Source organism: Kogia breviceps, chromosome 10, assembly GCF_026419965.1.
Source record: "Kogia breviceps isolate mKogBre1 chromosome 10, mKogBre1 haplotype 1, whole genome shotgun sequence".
Classification (NCBI taxonomy): domain Eukaryota; kingdom Metazoa; phylum Chordata; class Mammalia; order Artiodactyla; family Physeteridae; genus Kogia; species Kogia breviceps.
In genome coordinates this window covers 72,768,269-72,787,928 of record NC_081319.1, presented here as the reverse complement: position 1 = coordinate 72,787,928, position 19,660 = coordinate 72,768,269, and the positions used below count along the sequence as shown (strand labels likewise).

At 40.9% G+C, this 19,660-nt stretch overlaps 1 protein-coding gene across 1 annotated transcript in view; it reads right to left on the bottom strand.

The window, feature by feature from the left end:
* DNAH8 (dynein axonemal heavy chain 8) overlaps positions 1-19,660 on the bottom strand; it is a 338,470-nt gene that overhangs the window by 36,178 nt on the left and 282,632 nt on the right. The window contains exons 86-88 of the mRNA XM_059077211.2: positions 14,984-15,100; positions 13,034-13,135; positions 7,642-7,802 (exon numbers count right to left, since the gene is read on the bottom strand). Of these exons, the coding sequence (XP_058933194.2) occupies positions 7,642-7,802; positions 13,034-13,135; positions 14,984-15,100 (380 nt within the window). The remainder of the gene's footprint in view (positions 1-7,641; positions 7,803-13,033; positions 13,136-14,983; positions 15,101-19,660) is intronic.

The window sequence follows — 19,660 nt, the reverse complement described above, 5'->3', positions numbered from 1 at the left end:
AACAGAGCACACCAGCATGGAAACGACATGCTTGTTCTTGGCTGGCACTGATCACATTCACCAGAGCTTCAGGGAGGGGTCGATGGATATGCTGCTGCTAGATTTCACCTAAGAAATCACTTTCATGAGGGTGATTTTATTTTTTATGAGGTGATCTGAAAACAGTCCTCAAGCTATGGATGGGAGGCACGAAGCCCTGAAAAGCTGACCCATTTTGCATAAGAACTGGACAAGCTCTCCAGATCGTGTCTCCACCACATATTTTATTAGGCACAGAATGCCAGGGCTGTACAGCTTACCTTTCTTTTTTCCACAGGGTGGTTTTCTGTTTGCAAAGATAGGAAAGGCAGAAGCCTAGTTAACTAGCTATAATGGAGAATTGTGAATATCTATATGTGCCTCAAAGCCCAAGGGCTTTCAAGAAAACAGTCCCCATAGACACTCTGAGATGAAGAACAGGAACTATAATACTCCATGAGCTTTGGTCCCGAGATACTTCTAGAAGAAAATCTCTCTTTAGAGTAAATATGGGAAGTGGCTCATATTGGACTTGCAGCTTTGTGGTTTGGGAGAGATGTCTAAGTCATCTCTGTCGGGTGGGATAGTCGGGGTCAAGGATAATAAAATGCAAACTAACTAAAAAACAGAATGGTGTATCAAATAAAAAATTAACCATCTAATGAGATATTAGTGCACTATCATATCCAAACCAGCCTAGATTTATATACCTCTTCACACATGAAATATCAATGAGCATAAATTTTTTAATAAAAATCTGAAGCTCAAAAGTCAGCTAATACTAAAAGGAATACAATTAAATTCATCCTGCATAGGAATGAATATAAAAGTTTAATAAGACACTTGCTAAATTTCCGAAGGTAGAAAAATATGCATAACTGCTAATGACTAAAAGTGAAAATAAGTAACTGTTTTTGACATTGAGGTAGTTGAATGTGCAGAGTCCTTGGTACCTTATAAATCTAGATAATAAAATGTGAATAAACTATGCATTTTTATGGTCCCTGTCAGCAAGGAATCTATGCTCTTGGGAGAGATTTTACTTATTTTAAAGCATTTATTCAGATGGATCACCCCCCCCCCCGCCCACTTCAGGGATTCTGCATTCTTAAGCAAGGATCGAGGAGGAGTTGTGGTCCCTTCCCCCAGATTTCCCTCTTCTCTCAAATTTATGGATGCTAACTTCAGAGTGCAGATTCTGATCAGCAGAAACAGGGTTCTCTACCACGGCCCAGTTATAGCTGGTGGGCCTGACTGGAAGCAAGAGTGTTGTTGAATGGGGTGGACAGTCAGGAAAATTAATAAGGATTCTTCTAGCTGAGGACATTCACACAGATTTAGCCAGTGAATCTTAGAGAGGTCACCCCCCTCTCTAGCTTCAACTGTTATCTCTGCACAAATGCGCTCAAACCTCTCATCTGGGCTCCAGTCCACGTGATACACTCTATTCCCACTCAGATACATCCCACTGTCTTTTTCCCAACTCAACAACCCAAACGGGACTCTGTAATTCCCCCTCAGATGCACTCCTGTTCCCAACTCCTCCACCATCCCAGCTTCCAGACCAGAAATAACAAGGAATATCCCTTAGTTCTTTCATTTCACATAGAAGTTGGAGAGTCACTTCTTCTTGGAGTGGGAAGGGTGCAGCTGGGAGGAGAGCAGGGGTAGGTTTTCGCTGGGAAGCTTCGTCCCTTATTGCTTACTGCCCCCTGGTGGCTAGTGGGAGAACAGCGAGGCGCTGGAGCACAGCCCTCCGAGAAGGCGGGCTCCACTGCCAGGAAGAGGAAGGCTAGGGTTACAGTCACCACGTACTTGAGAGACCAGAGGAAAGAAGAATCAAACCTAGGACAAAACTCACTCAGAGGCCAAGAAAATGACCAAATATGGAGCTTCCGAACAAAGGCTACTACCTGAGCAGGAACCAGAAACAGGGCAAGGTCCCTGGAAAGAGGGGAAGCCTCAGGAAGACCCCAGGACAAACCAAAGGGGTAGTTAAGAATGAAGAGAGATCAGAGGAAGGTCACAGGTCGTACAGGCCAGCTAGTTATTTCTAGCAGAAATAATCCTCCTTTGAAGCGGAGGTACAGCACTTTTTACTTGACCTCACTTGTTGTGATGAGATTGCAAGATCCCAATACTCTACTTTGGGAAAAGACAGCTTATGGCATCTGTAGCATGCCTGCCAGTGAGAGCATATAAGTCTGTGGATAGAGCTGTGAAGAGAGACTTGCCAAAGGACAAAGAAGGCTCGCTGTGCCGTCTCTATCCAGCAGGCAACAACAACAAATAGATGAAAACCACAGAAGATTCTCAGCCATTGCTCTATATTCACTAAAGCCTATCAGTCCCCTTGTGGGACTGGTCCTGCAGCTTCACTCTAGCCTCTCCACCCCGTCATCATCCTTAATCTCTGCTGGTATCATTGCACACCTGGGTTTATTCACAGGGTCTCCAAGATGGTATCTTAGTCCAAATAGTCCTTAAGTAGAGGAAAATGTGCTCAATTTCACTTAAAATAAGAGGAAATCAGTTAAAACTATGCTGAGATGCCATTTCTCAGTTGTCCTATTGGTAAAAAATAAGCTTCACCAACACTCTGTTGATGAGACCGTGAATCATATTGTTGATTGTGACACTGTGCGTGTCACATTGTTGGTGAGAGTGCAAAACAGCATAGCCTTCTGTAAGGGAAATTGAAAATATTCATTAATCCTTGATCTAGCTATCCCACCCATAGCAATTTACCCTGAAAAATACATCTCCAATAATATGAGAAACGACAAGCATGAGATTATTAATTGAGGAACTACTGGAGATAGCAAAATATTGGGAACAACCTACATGCCCACCCATGGGAGAATGGATGAATAAACTATGATGCATATAAACAATGGAAGAGCATGCAGCTGTAAAAAAAAAAAACATCCAGGCATACCTGTTTTTATTGTGCTTCGGTTTACTGCACTTCAAAGATACTGCAGTTTTTACAAATTGAAGGTTTGTGGTAACCCTGTGTCAATCAAGTCTATTAGCGCCATTTTTTCCAAAAGCTTTTGCTCATTTCATATCTCTGTGTCACATTTTGGTAATTCTCACAATATTTCTAACTTTTATTTATTATTATTATAATTTGTTACGGTGATCTGTGATCAGTGATCTTTGATGTTACTACTATGACCTGCTGAAGGCTCAGATGATAGCATTTTTTAGTAACAAAGTATTTTAAATTAAGATATGTACATTGTTTTTTAGACATAATGCTATTGCACACTTAATAGGCCTCAGCATAGTGTAAACATAACTTTTATATGCACTGGGAAACTAAAAAAATCATGTGGCTCGTTTTATTGCAATATTCTCTTTATAGTGGTAGTCTGCAACCAAACCAGTGATATCTCCGAGGTGTGCCTTTAATGAGGAAGATACCTATGAACATGTAGATGATTATAGGATGCACTAAGTGAAAAAAGTGAGACACAAAATAATGTACATATATATGTATACATATATATACATATATATATATGGTATGGTAATTTTGTATCAGAGAGAAAGGATAATAAGAATATACATGGTACTTATGTATGAGCAAAAAGAAACACAGGGGAGATAAACCAGAAACTAATGCATTTGGTTACCTGTAAAGGAAGGGGAAATGGGTTGGGAGGGCGTGAGACTTCTCTACGAACCTTATCATCTAGTTGTGGCTTTTGAGCCATGATCATGTTTCACATACTTAAAAAAATCGACAATTTTTTTTAAGAAAAACCTAAAATGTAATACAAATAGAAACAAATGAATGTACCTATACGTCAACGGATAGCATAACCTCACAGATTTAAAACAATCTGAGTAACTTTTGAACACAGTGCTCTGTAAACCCTCAGTGGGATATATTCTAGGGACAAAAAGAATCGCAAAGAAATCTTGACCTCCACTTAGTACATTTGTTGTTGGTCATGGTATTGGTGGTGAAATGGAGCAGGACCCTAGGGTCCTTGTCCCCCATGTCCTCAGCTTGCCTTTTGTCTGTGGAAAACCTTTAGCCAAAGAATAAGTTTAATCAGAGAAGTGAGAGAATGCAGAAACAAAGCAAAACAGTCCAGCAAGACTATATAATAATAGTGTAGTCATTAAGCATAGTCAAGGACATTTAGCTCTTCAAGGGCTGTAGATAATATTCTGAGCAGTATCCTGTGAGCTGTCTTATAGATACTGAAACCCCTACCAGGTGGAAGAAGTTAACTACATGATGATGAAACTGTAGCCATGATATAAGCTGCCACAATTCTGAGAAATGAAAACAAACCGACCCTGGAACTGAAGATTAACCGTACTTAATCAAGATGACGCTGGTCAGACCACTGATGACCAATTTCAAGATGACTATCAGAGGTGACTGTGCTGTTTCTGCATGTAGCCCCCTCCCTCTGTCTATAAAAGCTCTTGCCCACTGATTGTCAGTGGGGGGAGTCGGCCTTTGGATAGGAGTCCGCCCTCCCCACTGGCTGCCAGCATCCAAAATAAAGCAAACTTTCCTTTCCACCCACTTGCCTCTTTATTGGATTTTGAGTGGCGAGAAGCTGGACCCCACTTACGGTAACAGCAGTGTAGTTTGGAGCATATGAGTAAACGTATTGAAGCTGCTGGGAACCAGAGTTCTCCCCAAGGGAGAAAGGAGATCACAGTATGAAATGAGGGAGGACAAGGAAGAACCCTGAGGTGTACAATTGGTATTGGAGTTACAGTATGAGCTCATAATGTTTTAAAAAATACATATTTCCTAGCTCTGTCCACTCAGAGGGTCTATAAGCACACACACACACACACACACACAGATAAATAGATATGGTTATGTATGGATACAGCTGTAGATATATAAATATACAGAGATGTAAATATAGAACAAGAAAAAGCTAATGGAACAAAATGTTAACAACTGGTGAACCAAGGTGAAGGGTATATAGGTGTTCACTGTACTTGCAACTTTTCTGAGGGTTTATAATAGTTGAAGATAAAAATCAAGGGAAAAAAATAGTTTGTCTTTATCATTGCCTCCCATCTGGATTACAATTTGGTTGCCCTTCTCTGGGCTTTTTCTAGCTCTGGTTTATCTCTCTTGAGAGCTGGTGACCAGAACTTCCTACAGTAATCCAGGCACAGGGATGCCACCCCTGTAAGTCAGGGTGAGGTGCTTCCAACCTTGTTTCATATACTCCTTGGTAGGATCCTGTAGTACCAGACAGGATCAGATTCTCCAGGTACCAGCTATGGTGACTCCTCGGGCTCTTGCCAAGGATGGAATCAAAGTTTAGAGCCCTCATATGTGAACCACTCCAACTGCTAATTTACAAGTGCATTAAAACTTATTAGCCATTTTTCTGCCCACTTGCGTGAACTCATGAGATCTTTCCACGGACTATCCCCATTTATTAGATTCTCCACAGCCTAGGAGAATTTAGTATTGTTGATGCATTCAACAAATATTCCCTGAGTATCAGGCACTATTTAGCACTGGAGGTACAGTAGTGAAAAAAGACAAAAGTTTCAGACATAATGGAGTTTATGTTAGTGATGATAGGTAGATGATAGCAAATAAATAAGTAAAGAGTTGGTGATACAATCCATAGGAACAAAGTAGGGAAGGAGGATGGAGTCTGGGGTGGGGGTTAGGGAGTGGTTTGCAATTTTAAAATAAGGCAGCCAGGGAAGGCGTCATTAAAAAGCTGACATTTAAGCAAAGACCAGAAGAGGTGAAAAGGTGAGCCACAGTGATAACTTGGAGGGGGGGAAGGATGTTTCAGGAAGTACAAGTATCCTGTGGTAGAAGCCGTCTGGCCTGAGTAACAGGAAGTTAGCGGAAGTTGGAGCTGAGTGGCGAGAGTGAGGGAGAGGGCAGAAGGGGACCAGGCCATGAGGGGCGGGGCAGGTGGTATTACTGGGCCTTGCAGGTCACCTGTAGGTCATTGTCAGCTTTTGCCCTTGACTTGAAGACAGGAGACTCAGGAGGGTTCTGGACAGAGAAGTGACGTGGTCTGACTCACACTTCTAAAGTCTTAGCTAAAGTAAAACTCCTTCTCTGTGTGTTCTCTTTCAGATAATGTTGATTCACGAATGGACCTCTGAGGATGCCTTTTTATTTATTCATTTCAAAAGTCTCCTGCTAACTGATGACAGCCTCTTCAAATAATAGCTAGAGCCGCCACCAAAGTGCTATCACGGTTCTGTCACGGGGTCTGAAACGAGCGATGGCCATTCGTGGGTCTTTGGGGGTCACGCCCACATCTTTGAAAAGAGGAATGGGAGAGATTAGAGGCTATGGAGAAGTGAGAATGAATGTGGGGGACAAAGAGGCCAGGAGGCCAAGCCTCGTGCTGGGGCGGGGAGCATGCTCAGTGTGGAGACACAATGCAATGGAAGCAAACAGGACTCTGTGATGTTGGGTGAGGGCAGAGAACCAGAGGGTGGAGACGTCCGTGCCCCATTGCAGCGCTGCTGAAATGGCCACAGCAGGTGAGTGACCAGGAGAGAGGCACAGTGCACTCCTCTCAGTTGTCACAGCTTAGAATCTACCACAGGAGTCTTGGTTTCTTCCATTTCCTGAAACCAGCCACTCTGCTGGACATAAACTTTGTGGTCTTTGGCCAGTGAGCCCAAGGCATGACCATCCAGGGAGACTCTCAGCTGGAGTTTCTTGGAGCCCTCTCTGTGGAGCTGGCTGGTCTTGTGTTCAGGTAGGGGTCGCTGGAGAGATGAGGGGTGAGATCTCATTCAAAGGACGGGTCTGAGAAGGGGCCTGGAACTTGGATGCATATCTTATCTCTTCCCTCACAGCCTCTTACCACAGTGAATGGAGCAGGGACATCACTCTGAGACTTTCCTCCTGGGCTCCGCGTCTGTGCCCGGTGCTCCTATGCTCGCTGCATAGTGCCCTCCATGGGCAGGTATTTACAGAAGGATGCAGGTGAGCAAGTAAGGGGAGAGGGACCATCAAAGCAGAAATACAAGTACTCCTCCTCCTCTGTCTACCCTCCTGGCCCTTTACAGTTGTTTATGACCATTATTTTCAATAGATTTTCTGATGTAAAAGGCAAAGAACTGGGACGCTACTGTCTTATCAGACCAATGGCATCAAGACCAATCACACCAGCTGGTTTTATGACACGACAGAGGAGAAATAATCAATGCATAAATTAGAGCTTTTAACATTGTCATAGACTCTGGAGCAGTAGGATTTAGTGACCAGGAGCAGAGGCCAAGATACGACAAAACTGTAATTGGGAGCTAGGAAGTGATAGGAAGTGACACTATTTTTCACAGTAAAATAAAAAGAAGGGAAAGGAGAAAATGAAATGCACAGTCTTTGCCAGGCTGGGTTACAAACGATCCTTTCCAATTAAAAAATGCCAGGGGGCTTCCCTGGTGGCGCAGTGGTTGAGAGTCCGGGGATACGGGTTCGTGCCCCGGTCCGGGAAAATCCCACGTGCCGCAGAGCGGCTGGGCCCGTGAGCCATGGCCGCTGAGCCTGCGCGTCCGGAGCCTGTGCTCCGCAACGGGAGAAGCCACAAGAGTTAGAGGCCCGCATACCTAAAAAAAAAAAAAAAAAAGCCAGGAACTTACGTGATATCGGCATTAGGGTGAAGCCCAAAGACTTCGGGGTTATCTAGGGATGGCAATGACTGGATGTATTCAAAATACTGGTCCAAGGTCTTGCACAAGGGGATTTTATACCCGGTATAAAAACAGAACGACGGTTCAAACATCTTCTCACTGAACCAGACCTATATGGGAGAGAAAACAGGAGAAATAAAATTGATGAACATCTAAATGAAAACCCCAAACTGCCACTATCGAGGAGATAGGGTCACCTTATTTCCATCTTAATCATTTTAAATATTGGGTTTGAAAGTACCTTAACAAAACCACTGATAGTATAATTCGACATAGATTAAGAAAAGAGAGAGGGGGCCTCCCTGGTAGCGCAGTGGTTGAGAGTCCACCCGCCGATGCAGGGGACGTGTGTTCATGACCCGGTCCAGGAGGATCCCTCATGCCGCGGAGCGGCTGGGCCCGTAAGCCGTGGCCGCTGAGCCTGCGCATCCGGAGCCTGTGCAGCGGGAGGGGCCATGGCAGTGAGAGGCCCGCATATGGCCAAAAAAAAAGAAAAAGAAAAGAAAAGAGAGAGGCCACAACACAAAAACAATGAAACCCGGTCTCTGTTTAACACCAAAGAAGATACTTTCTAAGGGTGAAGAGGAGAGAGCCAGCCTTGCAAGCCCACCCTCTGCTGAAGTAATTTGATGAGCCTCGAGCTCACTTTAAAGAGACGTGGGAATGTATTGCAGAAGCAATAACCACACACACGAGAGCATATCTGGGCATTTTCACCACCTCCTCTCTCCCCCCAAACAGGGCTCATGCCTGGGGGGTTACGCGTGGCTCACAGCGGCGCTGAGCACTGCACACGAGCAGGAAAACTTCTTACAAACGTCTCCCCTCCCACCCTGAGCTGGAGAGCTCCCTCTGTTAATTAAGTTATGTCCCTGGACACAAGACCCAAATATATCCAACCATCTTACTGTTTTCCTTAAGACATCCTTTTCTCATTCCATATGAACTGATTATGTGTAAGGTAACAGTGAGAGAACAGATATATACTTGGTGTGAATAGACTTATTCTGAAGAGAAAAAAAAATGCTGAATGCCTGTGAGCCTCATTTGAGGCAATAACTTGTGTCTAACGGAGTGATTTTCCCAGTAGGGAGGGAAATAATGGGATGATGGGAGGAGTAGAAATGCAGGCAGGATGTCTGAATCACTCAGAGGACTCCACATGAAAAGAGAGGGGGATTGTGCTTTCCTTCAGTTGGTCACTTTCTCTAGTATCTTCCCTCCATATCCTTCTTCTTCCAGCTCTTTTTAGGTCCAGTGATTGCTCTGAAATACCCTGTGTACTGGTTTTCTTCATTTTTTACTCATCACAGTTCTATCCTGTTCAACTCCTGTCCACAAGGCCTTGAGCTTAGAAAAGGAACGGAATGCAAAGATGAGACACACACAGTCCTTTCCTTCAAGGAGCTTGTGACACAGTAGAGAGATAAGCCAGTTACATAATAACCACAAGACAAAGTGCACTAATGTAAGAGACAGAGGAACTAAAAATAAGCAAAGTACTAAGGAGGCTTAAAGCCAAGAAGAAAGAATAGCCAGATGGATGTCAGGTAAAGCTTTATCTAGGAGGTGATTTTGGAGATAAGCCTTGAAAGGATAGAATTTTGACAAAGGAACTTGTGACTGGGGAGACCACACACACAAAAAAACTGATGCAAAAATGTGAGGCAGGTTGGGTAAATGATGAAATCACTGTATTTACCCTGAGGTAAATATAATGCAGTGGTAAGAGATCGGACGGAAAAAGTGAAGTGAGGTCACATTGTGGATGACTATGGATATCAGGGTGAGGACTAGTGCTTAACTTAAAAAATGGGGAGCAGTTGAAAGTCATTAAAGAAAAACAGTGCTATGATTATGGTCATTATTTATAAAGATTAGGTTTTCAGTGATGGCAAAGGCCATGGGGTCTTCAGCACACAGACAACAAATGACCACCCTGAGTCTTGCGTTGCCAGATGACATATGTGTATAAAAGGAAAATGAAGTTTCCTCTTGCTTTTCCACTACTTTATTTATAAAGTACAAAAGTATATATTGTAAATCCACAAATAGCTAGACTCAAAAACACAAAAGTAGTTGAGTTTCACCAAATTTGGAGGACGTTTTTCGTATAATCAAAATACAGAGTATGAAGTCAACATGGAATTACTTTGGAAGACTCTAGAGGGTACCCTACAAAAATAAGCAGTCATCCTCCAAGGACAATGAATAAGGTTCTACAATTATTGGTTTTAAGGGAGACATACCATAAGATGCTGAGAACAGAGAAAACAAATAAGGGTTCAAAGATAAGCTCCAAATTGAAAGTCATAGGGAAAGAGGATCCCATTTGAAGGCACCGGTTTACAATTGAAGTGATTTTCACTCAGGCAATTCTGAATAACATGGTCGGGGTAAAGTGGCAGCAGAGGACAGGCCTTTGCCTCCCTAGTCATTCACATTCTATGTCTATTTGAAGAAATTTATTAAGCTGAATGTTTATGTTTTTCTATACTGGGCTATCTTACATATTTTTTTTAAGTAGGTTAAATTTTTTTTTTAATTTTTTAAGCAAATACTAAGTAAAGGTCAATTCCCTTTCTCATCTTCCTTGACCTCTCTCAGTTGACATTTCTTCTTTCTCAATACATTAAAACACTCAGGGCCTTGTCCTTAGCTTCTTTGTTTTTTTCCTTCCCTTTCTCTACACTTTCTTCTTAGATGATGATCTCATCTAATATCTTGACTTTAAATGCCATCTGTATAAGACAAATTCCAAATCTTTTTCTCCAGCCCTGAGCTCTCTCCTGAGCTCCACACCTGTAAATCCAACTGCCTTGTTTATCTTCATTCATTCTCTTACTCAACAAATATTTACTGAGCGCCTACTATGTGAAAGATTCCATTCCAGGTGCTGGGAATTTGGCAGTGATGTAAACAAGCAAAGTGCCTGCCCTTATGGAGCTTACAGTCTTAGACAACTGCACCTGGGTGTCCAGTAGGCATCTCAGAGTTTACATGATCAAAACAGAATTCCTAATTTCTACCCCCAGCCAATAAAACTCATTTTTTCCCTGCAGTTCTTTCCCTTCTCTGTAAATAGTCCCATTCTCCATCTAGTTGCTTAGGTCAAAACTAGGAGTGATCCTTGACCACCCCCCCCTTCCTTCCCCATCAGCATTCTGCTGGTAGTATCTGTACAATATATCCAGAATCTAACCACCTTTCACAGTCTCCAGTGCCAAAACTCCAATTTTAGGTACTTGTACAGTTATTCTAACACAAAGTATGCTTACTAAGACATCTTTTTTTTTCTCTTTTGAACCTCAGATACAGAGGTGAGTTTATCATACTCCTGCATTTTATTATTCTCATGACTCTAGACCCTTTTTATTTTAGATTTTCCCTCTTCAGCCCTGATATCCCCTCCCAGCCTCCTTCCCTTTGAGGGCTTCTGTTTAAAGATATTGATGTACGTCCTTGAATTCGTGTATTTATCCTTGAGAAATATACATGTACCACTTTATAGCTCTCATTTTATTTTTAAAGCTCTGCGCTCAACACTATGTTCCTAAGATCTATGCATGATGTCATATGGATCATTTATTCCAAGTGCTGCATTGTATTCCATGATAGGCATCTATAACATTTAACTCATCTATTCCTCTGTGACAGACTTCCAGGTTGCTTTCAACTTTTCACTATCCCAAACAATACTATGAATAATATCTTTGTACCTGTACACAGACTTGTCTGAGAATTCCTCTGGGACATACACTCAAGAGTGGGATTCTGGTTCAGAAGGTAGTCATATCGTACACACTTCTTTTTTTTTTTTTTTTTTTTAATCTTAGTTTGGCCACGCCGCACGGCATGTGGGATCTTAGTGCCCCGACCAGGGATCGAACCTGCGCCCACCCTGCAGTAGAAGCGTGGAATTTTAGCCACTGGACTGCCAGGGAAGTCCCCATACATGCTTCATATGACTAAGTGCCACCAGATTGCACCCTTGAAGGGTGTGCAATAGTATTACATGTGCTCTCCCACTACTGCTTATCTATTCTCTTGGGCTTCTTACCTATTCTTTTAGGCTTATTCAGCCTCACAGTGGATGCTGTAAAGTGCTACCAGATCCTTCTCCAGGACCTAGGCACTCACTCCTCCAGCTGTCTGGAGTACTGGCTACTGAGGGCCCACAACATTGTCCCTCCCAGGAATTGCCCTGGCAGAAGGGAGCCACCTCAACCAAGATCATGCCCTGGGGGAAGGGATGACCCACAAGCAGATCTCCATCTCAGAGTCTGTTTCTGGAGAACCCAACCTATTATGGTCACCTGCAGCTCCACACACAATGTTGCCATGACATTTTTATACATATCCATTCGTGGACTTTTTCTAGAAATGTTCTGGGATGTTTACCTAGGATACTTAGTTTCAGTCAGTTTTGCCCAATTGCTTCCCTGGAGATCTGTACCACATCTGCCTCTATACATTTTTACCAACACTTATCATCCACCTTTCTCCACATTCAGCTTTAAGAAAAACTTGCAAATATTAGTAAGGGTTGAAAAAAAATTCAGATTTCTGCTCAACCTCCAGTTTACCAAAATACCTTCAAAGCTTATGCCTTGTTGTTGAGGTCTTAATTTTGTTAAAAGGGGAAAAAATCAAAGAATTAACAACTTAGATCCTAATATAAAGAACTCAGATAACCGTAAAATACTCCTATATCTGATTTTTTTCTGCTCAGGTAATGTGTTTTGCTTCTTTAACATGTAAAAGTTTTAGGAATAACTTGAATCTGGTAGATGTACTTATACTATTCACGATGTGAAAGCCAGAATTGCTAAGAAAAATATTCTCTAGAAAATGTTTACCCACATGGTATATGCAGATTTTACTGGGAACAGAGGAAAAATTGAACACTTCATCAATTTTCAATTGTCTGTCCTAATGGAAAGAGATGAGAAAACTCAAATTTTGGCTCATTCTCCAATCACTTATCTTGGGGCTTCAAATTGCCCTGAAGACTTGCAATCAGAGGAAAAGGCAGAGATATTATGTCCAGTATTTTTATAGGAGGGGAAGTGGGGAGAGACCGTGGACATGAGCAGCTAATCTATACAGGAGAAGATTCATAGACCATTGAGAGTTGACCTTTGTTCTGTCCTGGACCACAAGTAGATTGTTAGTTGGTTTGGTTTTGGTTTGGTTTGGTTGGCTGATTCTTTTCAGCAGCTCTGCTCTATATTTTTTTTCCCTTTAAGTTTGGCTTACCTGCTACAAACAAAAAATATTCTTGTTTAATAGGAAGATGCAATGAGATGTACATCTATGCTTTTTTTCTAAACTGACTTACTCTAGCAAAGCAATTAAGCAGACGTTTATCAAAGTCGTCCGTGACTCTGCCCCCGTATTGTACTTCTCCAATCATGTACCGAACAGTACTCCATGACACGCCCTTTATTAAAAACAGAAAAGAATTATTCATTGTCAACCCAAACAAATAGTTCTAAACATTTTGGATCTTCCTGTAAAAGAAAGGTCTGGAAAAGGAAGCACTAGCTAGACTGCATTTAAAATTACTCATTATCTTATATTAATAACTCTTTTGCTCTTACATGACTGGAACTGCTATGGTTTGTTCACCAAAGAAAAATCTACAGTACTAAACGTTGGTGAATATATTGCTCATTGATTATTTAAAATAGGGGGAAAAGAAAACTATTTTTCAATCTGTGGATATAATTACCTGTAATACTCATTATAGTAATGCCAAGCTGTTAGAGAAGAAAAAAGTCACATTTAGTGAAGAAAGGAGAAAAATCAAGTAATCAATGCTTTAATACGCTTTCTTAGTAATATATTTTCTGAAACAGTATAAGAATAACTAGAACATTATTCACAAGATTTTTCTACAATGCAATTCTTTCTTGTTTCATTATGTGAGCTATGAGTACATCAAAGTATTTATTAATTTCCATAGCAATCTTACACTAGCAATACATTTCAGATATTAATAGTTTTTTTATTTTAAAAAATGCTTCAATACATTTGGGGTAGGAGAAGTAAGGATGCTTAATTTTTATTTACTTTCTCTTGGTTAAAATTTTATTTTTCAGCTTCATTGCCTTTCAAAGCAACTATTTCAAGGTAACTGTCATTTGTATATACCAAAATGATAAACAATCCCAGAATATGAACACATACGATATAAATTGTCATCAAAATGTCCTATGCAATTTAATATCCCTTTGTAATTTCTAAGAAAAATTATGGTTTGATTCTAGATTTCCCCCCTACCCAGATAATAATTCATCATGGCTCACTGTCATCATACTGATACTGCAGGATGTATGATTATCTCTGAGATCTACTATGAGAAGGAAGAGAGGGAGAGACGATAGGAAACTTGTATTTATTGAGCCCTGGTTATGTACCATACACTGTGCTTTCACAAATGCTAACTCATTTATTCCTCATGGAAACCATGGCCATTTTATAGACGAGGAAACAGGCTCTGAGAGGCTCATAAAATCCCTCAAGATCATGGAAAAAAACAGATTTCCAACTCCTTGCAACACTTGTGTGAAAGGACAACTGGGTTTGTGTTCTTAGCTTGGTGACCTTGAGGAAGTCCCTTGTCTTCTCTTGTCTAGTACCTCATCAGTAAAATGGAGATCATAGTAACACCTTGGGTATCTACCTCACCGAGTTGTGAAAATAAAAATAAGACCCTGCTCATGCGAGCACTTTGAAAACTGTGAAGTGTTACACAAGGATCAGTGACCATTATTCAAATCATTGCTATTTATCTGCATAAGCTTAAGTGTCTGTTAAGATGTGACTTAAGGTACAAAAGAACTTTTACATGGGCTGGGAGATATTCTCATTTCTGAGGATTCTGAGGAAGCATGAGTGAGATAAAGGAAGAAAAGTCTGATTTAAGGTATACATTCTCTTGAAGTGCACTGTGGCACTTGGAAGTGACATGAAGAAGGCTGTGGTGTTTCTCAACACAATTAGTTCCTTTGTCAGGGCTCTGCCTCTGTTGTGCATGTGCTCAGAGAGAGAGAGATGGGGTGGAGGGGGACACAAGTGTGAGATGGAGGGTCCCAGTGCACTCCTATGGGCAGTAGGGGTGTGAGTGGAAATGGCTGGATCTGTAAACAGGTGATTGGAATGATTGGTCCCCTTTGGGAGAGCTGGGGGGAACCTCAGCAGGGCCACTGCATATCCCAGACCGGGAATGTCTGTAGAACTTTGGTTTAAGGCAATGAAGACAGAAAAAAGAAACAATTTCACTCACTTTCTTAATGTCGCATTCATCAAGGTGATTCTGAATAAACTGAACGCTGGCTGAAAAGTCAGCAGAATTGAATTCATAAGGAATATTCCATCCTAAGGGACCAAATTTGCGTCGCTCCTTAAAAACAACAGAGAAAAGTAAGTATTGAGCGGGAGTTTTAAATTGTATTGCAGCTGATACCTGTTTTTATTATTAAAACATAAAGTACAGTAAAATTAAGGCATGATATTGAAATAAGGTGACATCATAAAAGAACAGTATATGATTTTGGATATAGTAACAATTAGAGATATTACTCCTTGGCTCTAGAAGGCTTATAAGAGCCAATCTCCAAATATTTGCCAAATTGGAGTTCTTGGGTTTAAAAAGTGTAGGTCTCCATTGTCAACTCAAAAAGTGCAGTAGGTGCTCAATAAATACCTGTTGAATGAATTAATTAATTCTACACTGGACTGTTGAAAGTTTCAAATGTTAAATGCAAGTGTTTGAATTTTAGTTTTTTAAGGTGAATGACTTAAGCACTCAAGGGCATTTATACTCCCTGCTAGTTTCACTTTGTAATCTTGCAGTTCCAGATTTTGAAAACTAAACATTTTCTATGGTAAAACATGATATCTCTCTCTTAAAACATTCATATTGCCTTCATTTGTTCTCTTCTGTGAAACAGCGGCTGTTTCAAACCGTCAAATTACTCATAATCAAATGGGGCTCAGGCCAAATGACTCAATTGCTTTGATATTCTGGAGACCATTTTAAAGGTATGTGAGTGTTATAACTGATATTTCCAGGCCGTCATCACCTAGTAAACAATATGGATTAACTCAAACATTACCATACCATCAGCTTTCCCTGCCTCAGCACATAATCAGTCTCTCTAAGAAAGGTCCAATTATTTATTCAGGTTAGCTCCTAGACCTTTGACCCTAGTGCCTCTCCATATGGCGAGTAGAATTCTAATACATCTACGGGAAGATGTAATTCTACTTCTCTACCTCTAAATGTATACTAACTTTTCTCTCTTTTGCCTTCCCTAACCCAACACACACACACACACACACACACACACACACACACACACACACACACACACACTCACATTATTTTCACAAGCCATTCCAATACTTCTTCTTCCAGCTGTTCCATGCTTTAGATCTTGAATAACACTACCATTTAAAGGAATCTAAATGAATTGCAGTTTGGACAAATTCATGGACAAGTCAGAAAAGAAATTGAAAAAGTGCAAAGCTTTAATTACTGATTTTTTAGGATATGCTTTTAAGATTTTTTTATATAAATTTATTTATTTATTTATTTATGGCTGCATTGGGTCTTTATTGCTGCACGTGGTCTTCCTCTAGTTGCAGTGAGCAGGGACTACTCTTCTTCCTTGCAGTGCACGGGCTTCCCTTTGTGGTGGCTTGTCTTGTTGCGGAGCTCGGGCTCTAGAGCACAGCCTCAGTAGTTGTGGCGCATGGGCTTCGTTGCTCCACAGCATGTGGGATCTTCCTGGACCAGGGCTTGAACCCATGTCCCCTGCATTCGCAGGCGGATTCTTAACCACTGCGCCACCAGGAAGTCTTCTTTTAAGATATTAAATAAAACATCAAAATTAATTTGGGTCCAGATGTCCACCCGGGGAGGTCAGACTGAGGGCAAACAACCCTTAAAAATGTCAACTACTAGCGTTATTTCTAGAGCTGTTCTTCTTTAGGTTAGACTGTCAGGTGTTAGACATTTGCATGGCATGACTTCTCACTCCTTAGCTAATTAGACCAAAGGTGAACAACCAGCCTAAGAAGAGCCAGCAATATCCCTTCTCCCAGGAATTTGGACTTAGAGTTCAGAACAGGTATTCAGAGTTTGTCCTAGTCAGAACTTAAACTAGAGAGGTTTGTGAACTCAGGAGCTGTGAAGCACCGTCTTCCACCTTGAACACAAAGAAGATGAGGAGGCGCCACTGGGTCGGGAGGAGGCCTTGACAGGAGGAGACATATCTCCCATTTTTGTCTCCCCTTTTGTACCTGCTCCTGGGGAGAAGGATCATGGTTGTCTAATAAACAAACATGTGAGTTGATTATTATCAGCATGAAAGGCACTCTCTCTCTCCAGAGGGTCAATTAGGAAGCTGACATGTGGTTTTGAATTTCTTGTGTGGGTCCCAAAAAGCACTGAGGTGAGCCTCCTCCAGGTTGCTCTAGGAGCAAGGGGGGCCTGGAGGGTCTATGAGATACTAACATGAAAATGTGTTTAGCTAACACTTGAGGCTCTGGGATTTCCTCCATCTTGAGGACTTAAAAGAAAAGAATGCTAACCACTTATGAACCAAACACAAATGTTTTCCCATTGTTTAAAAAAAGAGAATCAACTCTAAAACAGTTTTACCTGTTTTGACTTAGTTTTTAAAATTTACTGTTCAGTTAGGTAGGAGACTGAATGAAGAACAATTCTTCCTTTCCAATTACTGAAGCTGCTTAAATTGGCTCTGTGGAAACACTCCCGTTTACATGCACTGAGCAATTGCAATTCAGTTGCTCCTTAAAATGTGATCTTTGAAAATTGCCCTAATGCTGAGGTTTGCTTCATTTTATGTTACTTACTATCAATTTTTATTTAAAATGTTCAGTTTTTAGGTTGGTTCACTAAAGTCATAAACTGTTTAACTCCTTTTAGAAAAAAAGACAAAATGTGGTCTTTTCTTTCACAAATGAGGTCATTTCACTTTCTTGCTTTTTTTTTTTTTTTTTTTTTTTTTTACTCACTGACCCCTGTAAGTGACGATAAAGAAAAAAACAATCCCTAAGTATAATCTTGGAATAATATCAGGGTAGACGCAAACCACTGGGACCTAGGACCTCATTTGGAAGCTCAAAAACAGAGGACTTTGCTAGAATTTGGAATATTTGGCATATTGAATCTCTCCAATCCAATTAGTATTTTTGAAACTACAGGATGAGTCTTATGTTTAGAAAAATATTAGAATCAGTGTGTTTTCAAGAAGTTTTAATCTAGTTGAGAAAATAAGACAAAACAGGAAAGGACAACACGGTACTAAATATAATTAACTGTCAAAATTTCACAGGTCATAAGCTTGAAGAAGACTTTCAATCAAGGGCTCCTGGGAAGAATGAAACTGAAGCTGGTCTTTGAAAAGAAGGGAGAAAAGAATCCCAGGCTTAACAAAGGTCAGGAGCAAAGACAGGAATGCAAAGTTCACGATTCATCCAGAAGGAGGCTGCAGGACTGTGCCACTGCAGCAGAGGACAACCTCTGGTGAGTAGCTGGAACTACATCCCCACGTGATGATTCAGGGATGAAACATAGACAGATCTGATGTCAGGAGAAAGAGCTAAAACCTGACTCAACAGAAGGGAGTTACTATCCATTATTAAGTTGGAGAGTGATGATTTTAGGAAGACTAGTCTACTATAAGGTTCCTTCTTTTTATTCCAAAGAATATATAAAACACAACTACTAGTGAAATATGGAAAACTTGGAATCCTCCTTAGAACACTGAAGAGAAGCAGTTCAATGGAATCATCATTTTAATGATGTCAAAGCTATTTCCAGTTTTATGTTAGAATCTACCTCAGTCCAATGATCCCCACCTCCCACAGTCCAGTGCAGATTCACATCAGTCCTATCTTCAAAACAAGCTCTCTTTGGAGCATCACAACCTATTTATTTAATAACTGGAATTAACATAAGATGAAAAATGCAATCTATACTAGACAATATAAGGGAAACTTGAATAGGTAAAAATAATTAACAGAAATGGTCAGAACCACTGGGAAACACTACAGAAGTACGTGTAAAAGATCTTTTTAAAAATCTGTATCATGTTACTGTAATTATTTTGAAGAGATTTGCACTAAGAACTTTATAAGCACACCTCCCCAAAGGGAGAACTGTTATAAACAGTATTAAATTTGAAGGGAGTGTTTGTCAAGGCTTAAACCTAAAAAAATATGTCAGAGAAGTAAACACTTTTCTAAATGAGGAACTGTTAACGGTGGTACTCTCTGAACCCCATAGATATGGCCATTTTTATTAAACAAATATTTTAAGAGCCATGGTAAAATTTCCAAGTTTGCAACTGCCATTGCAGGCCCTTAGAACTCCAAATCAAAGATTCTTGCAGTAAACCTCACAAAGCTGTGTATAAGCCATAAGAAAAGTCCCAAATGTGGGCTTCAATGTGGGTGAGCCAAGGTGAGGGGGAGAAATATCCAAACCATGAAAAGGTCATAAAAATGACTAAAGACTCCTCCCTTAAGGGCAGTGGCTCTTTGGGAGTTATTCTCCCCTTTCATTGTATACTAGAATCACTTGGAAAGTTTTTAAAAGGTCTGAGCTCTTCACCCCGATGCCTCCTCCAGGGGATTCTGGGGCCCAGGAAATGGCTGGGGACCACTGCTTAAGATGCTCACAGGTCCAATGTGCTGCACTACAAGGCACAGTATATTGACTATCAATAGGAACAAAACAGGAAATGTTACTGTGACCTGCAGGAGGTGTTGGGAGGAGAGTACAAATGGAATTGTTGAAGAAGAATTGTAGAATTTCAGAAGACCAAGACTTCGGAGGAAGGTATATTTAAAATTAAAATCCTGAAGGATGAGTGTGGGCTTGCTCTGAAGGCCAAAACAGTACGACACTGGATTTTCTGGCAAAATGTAG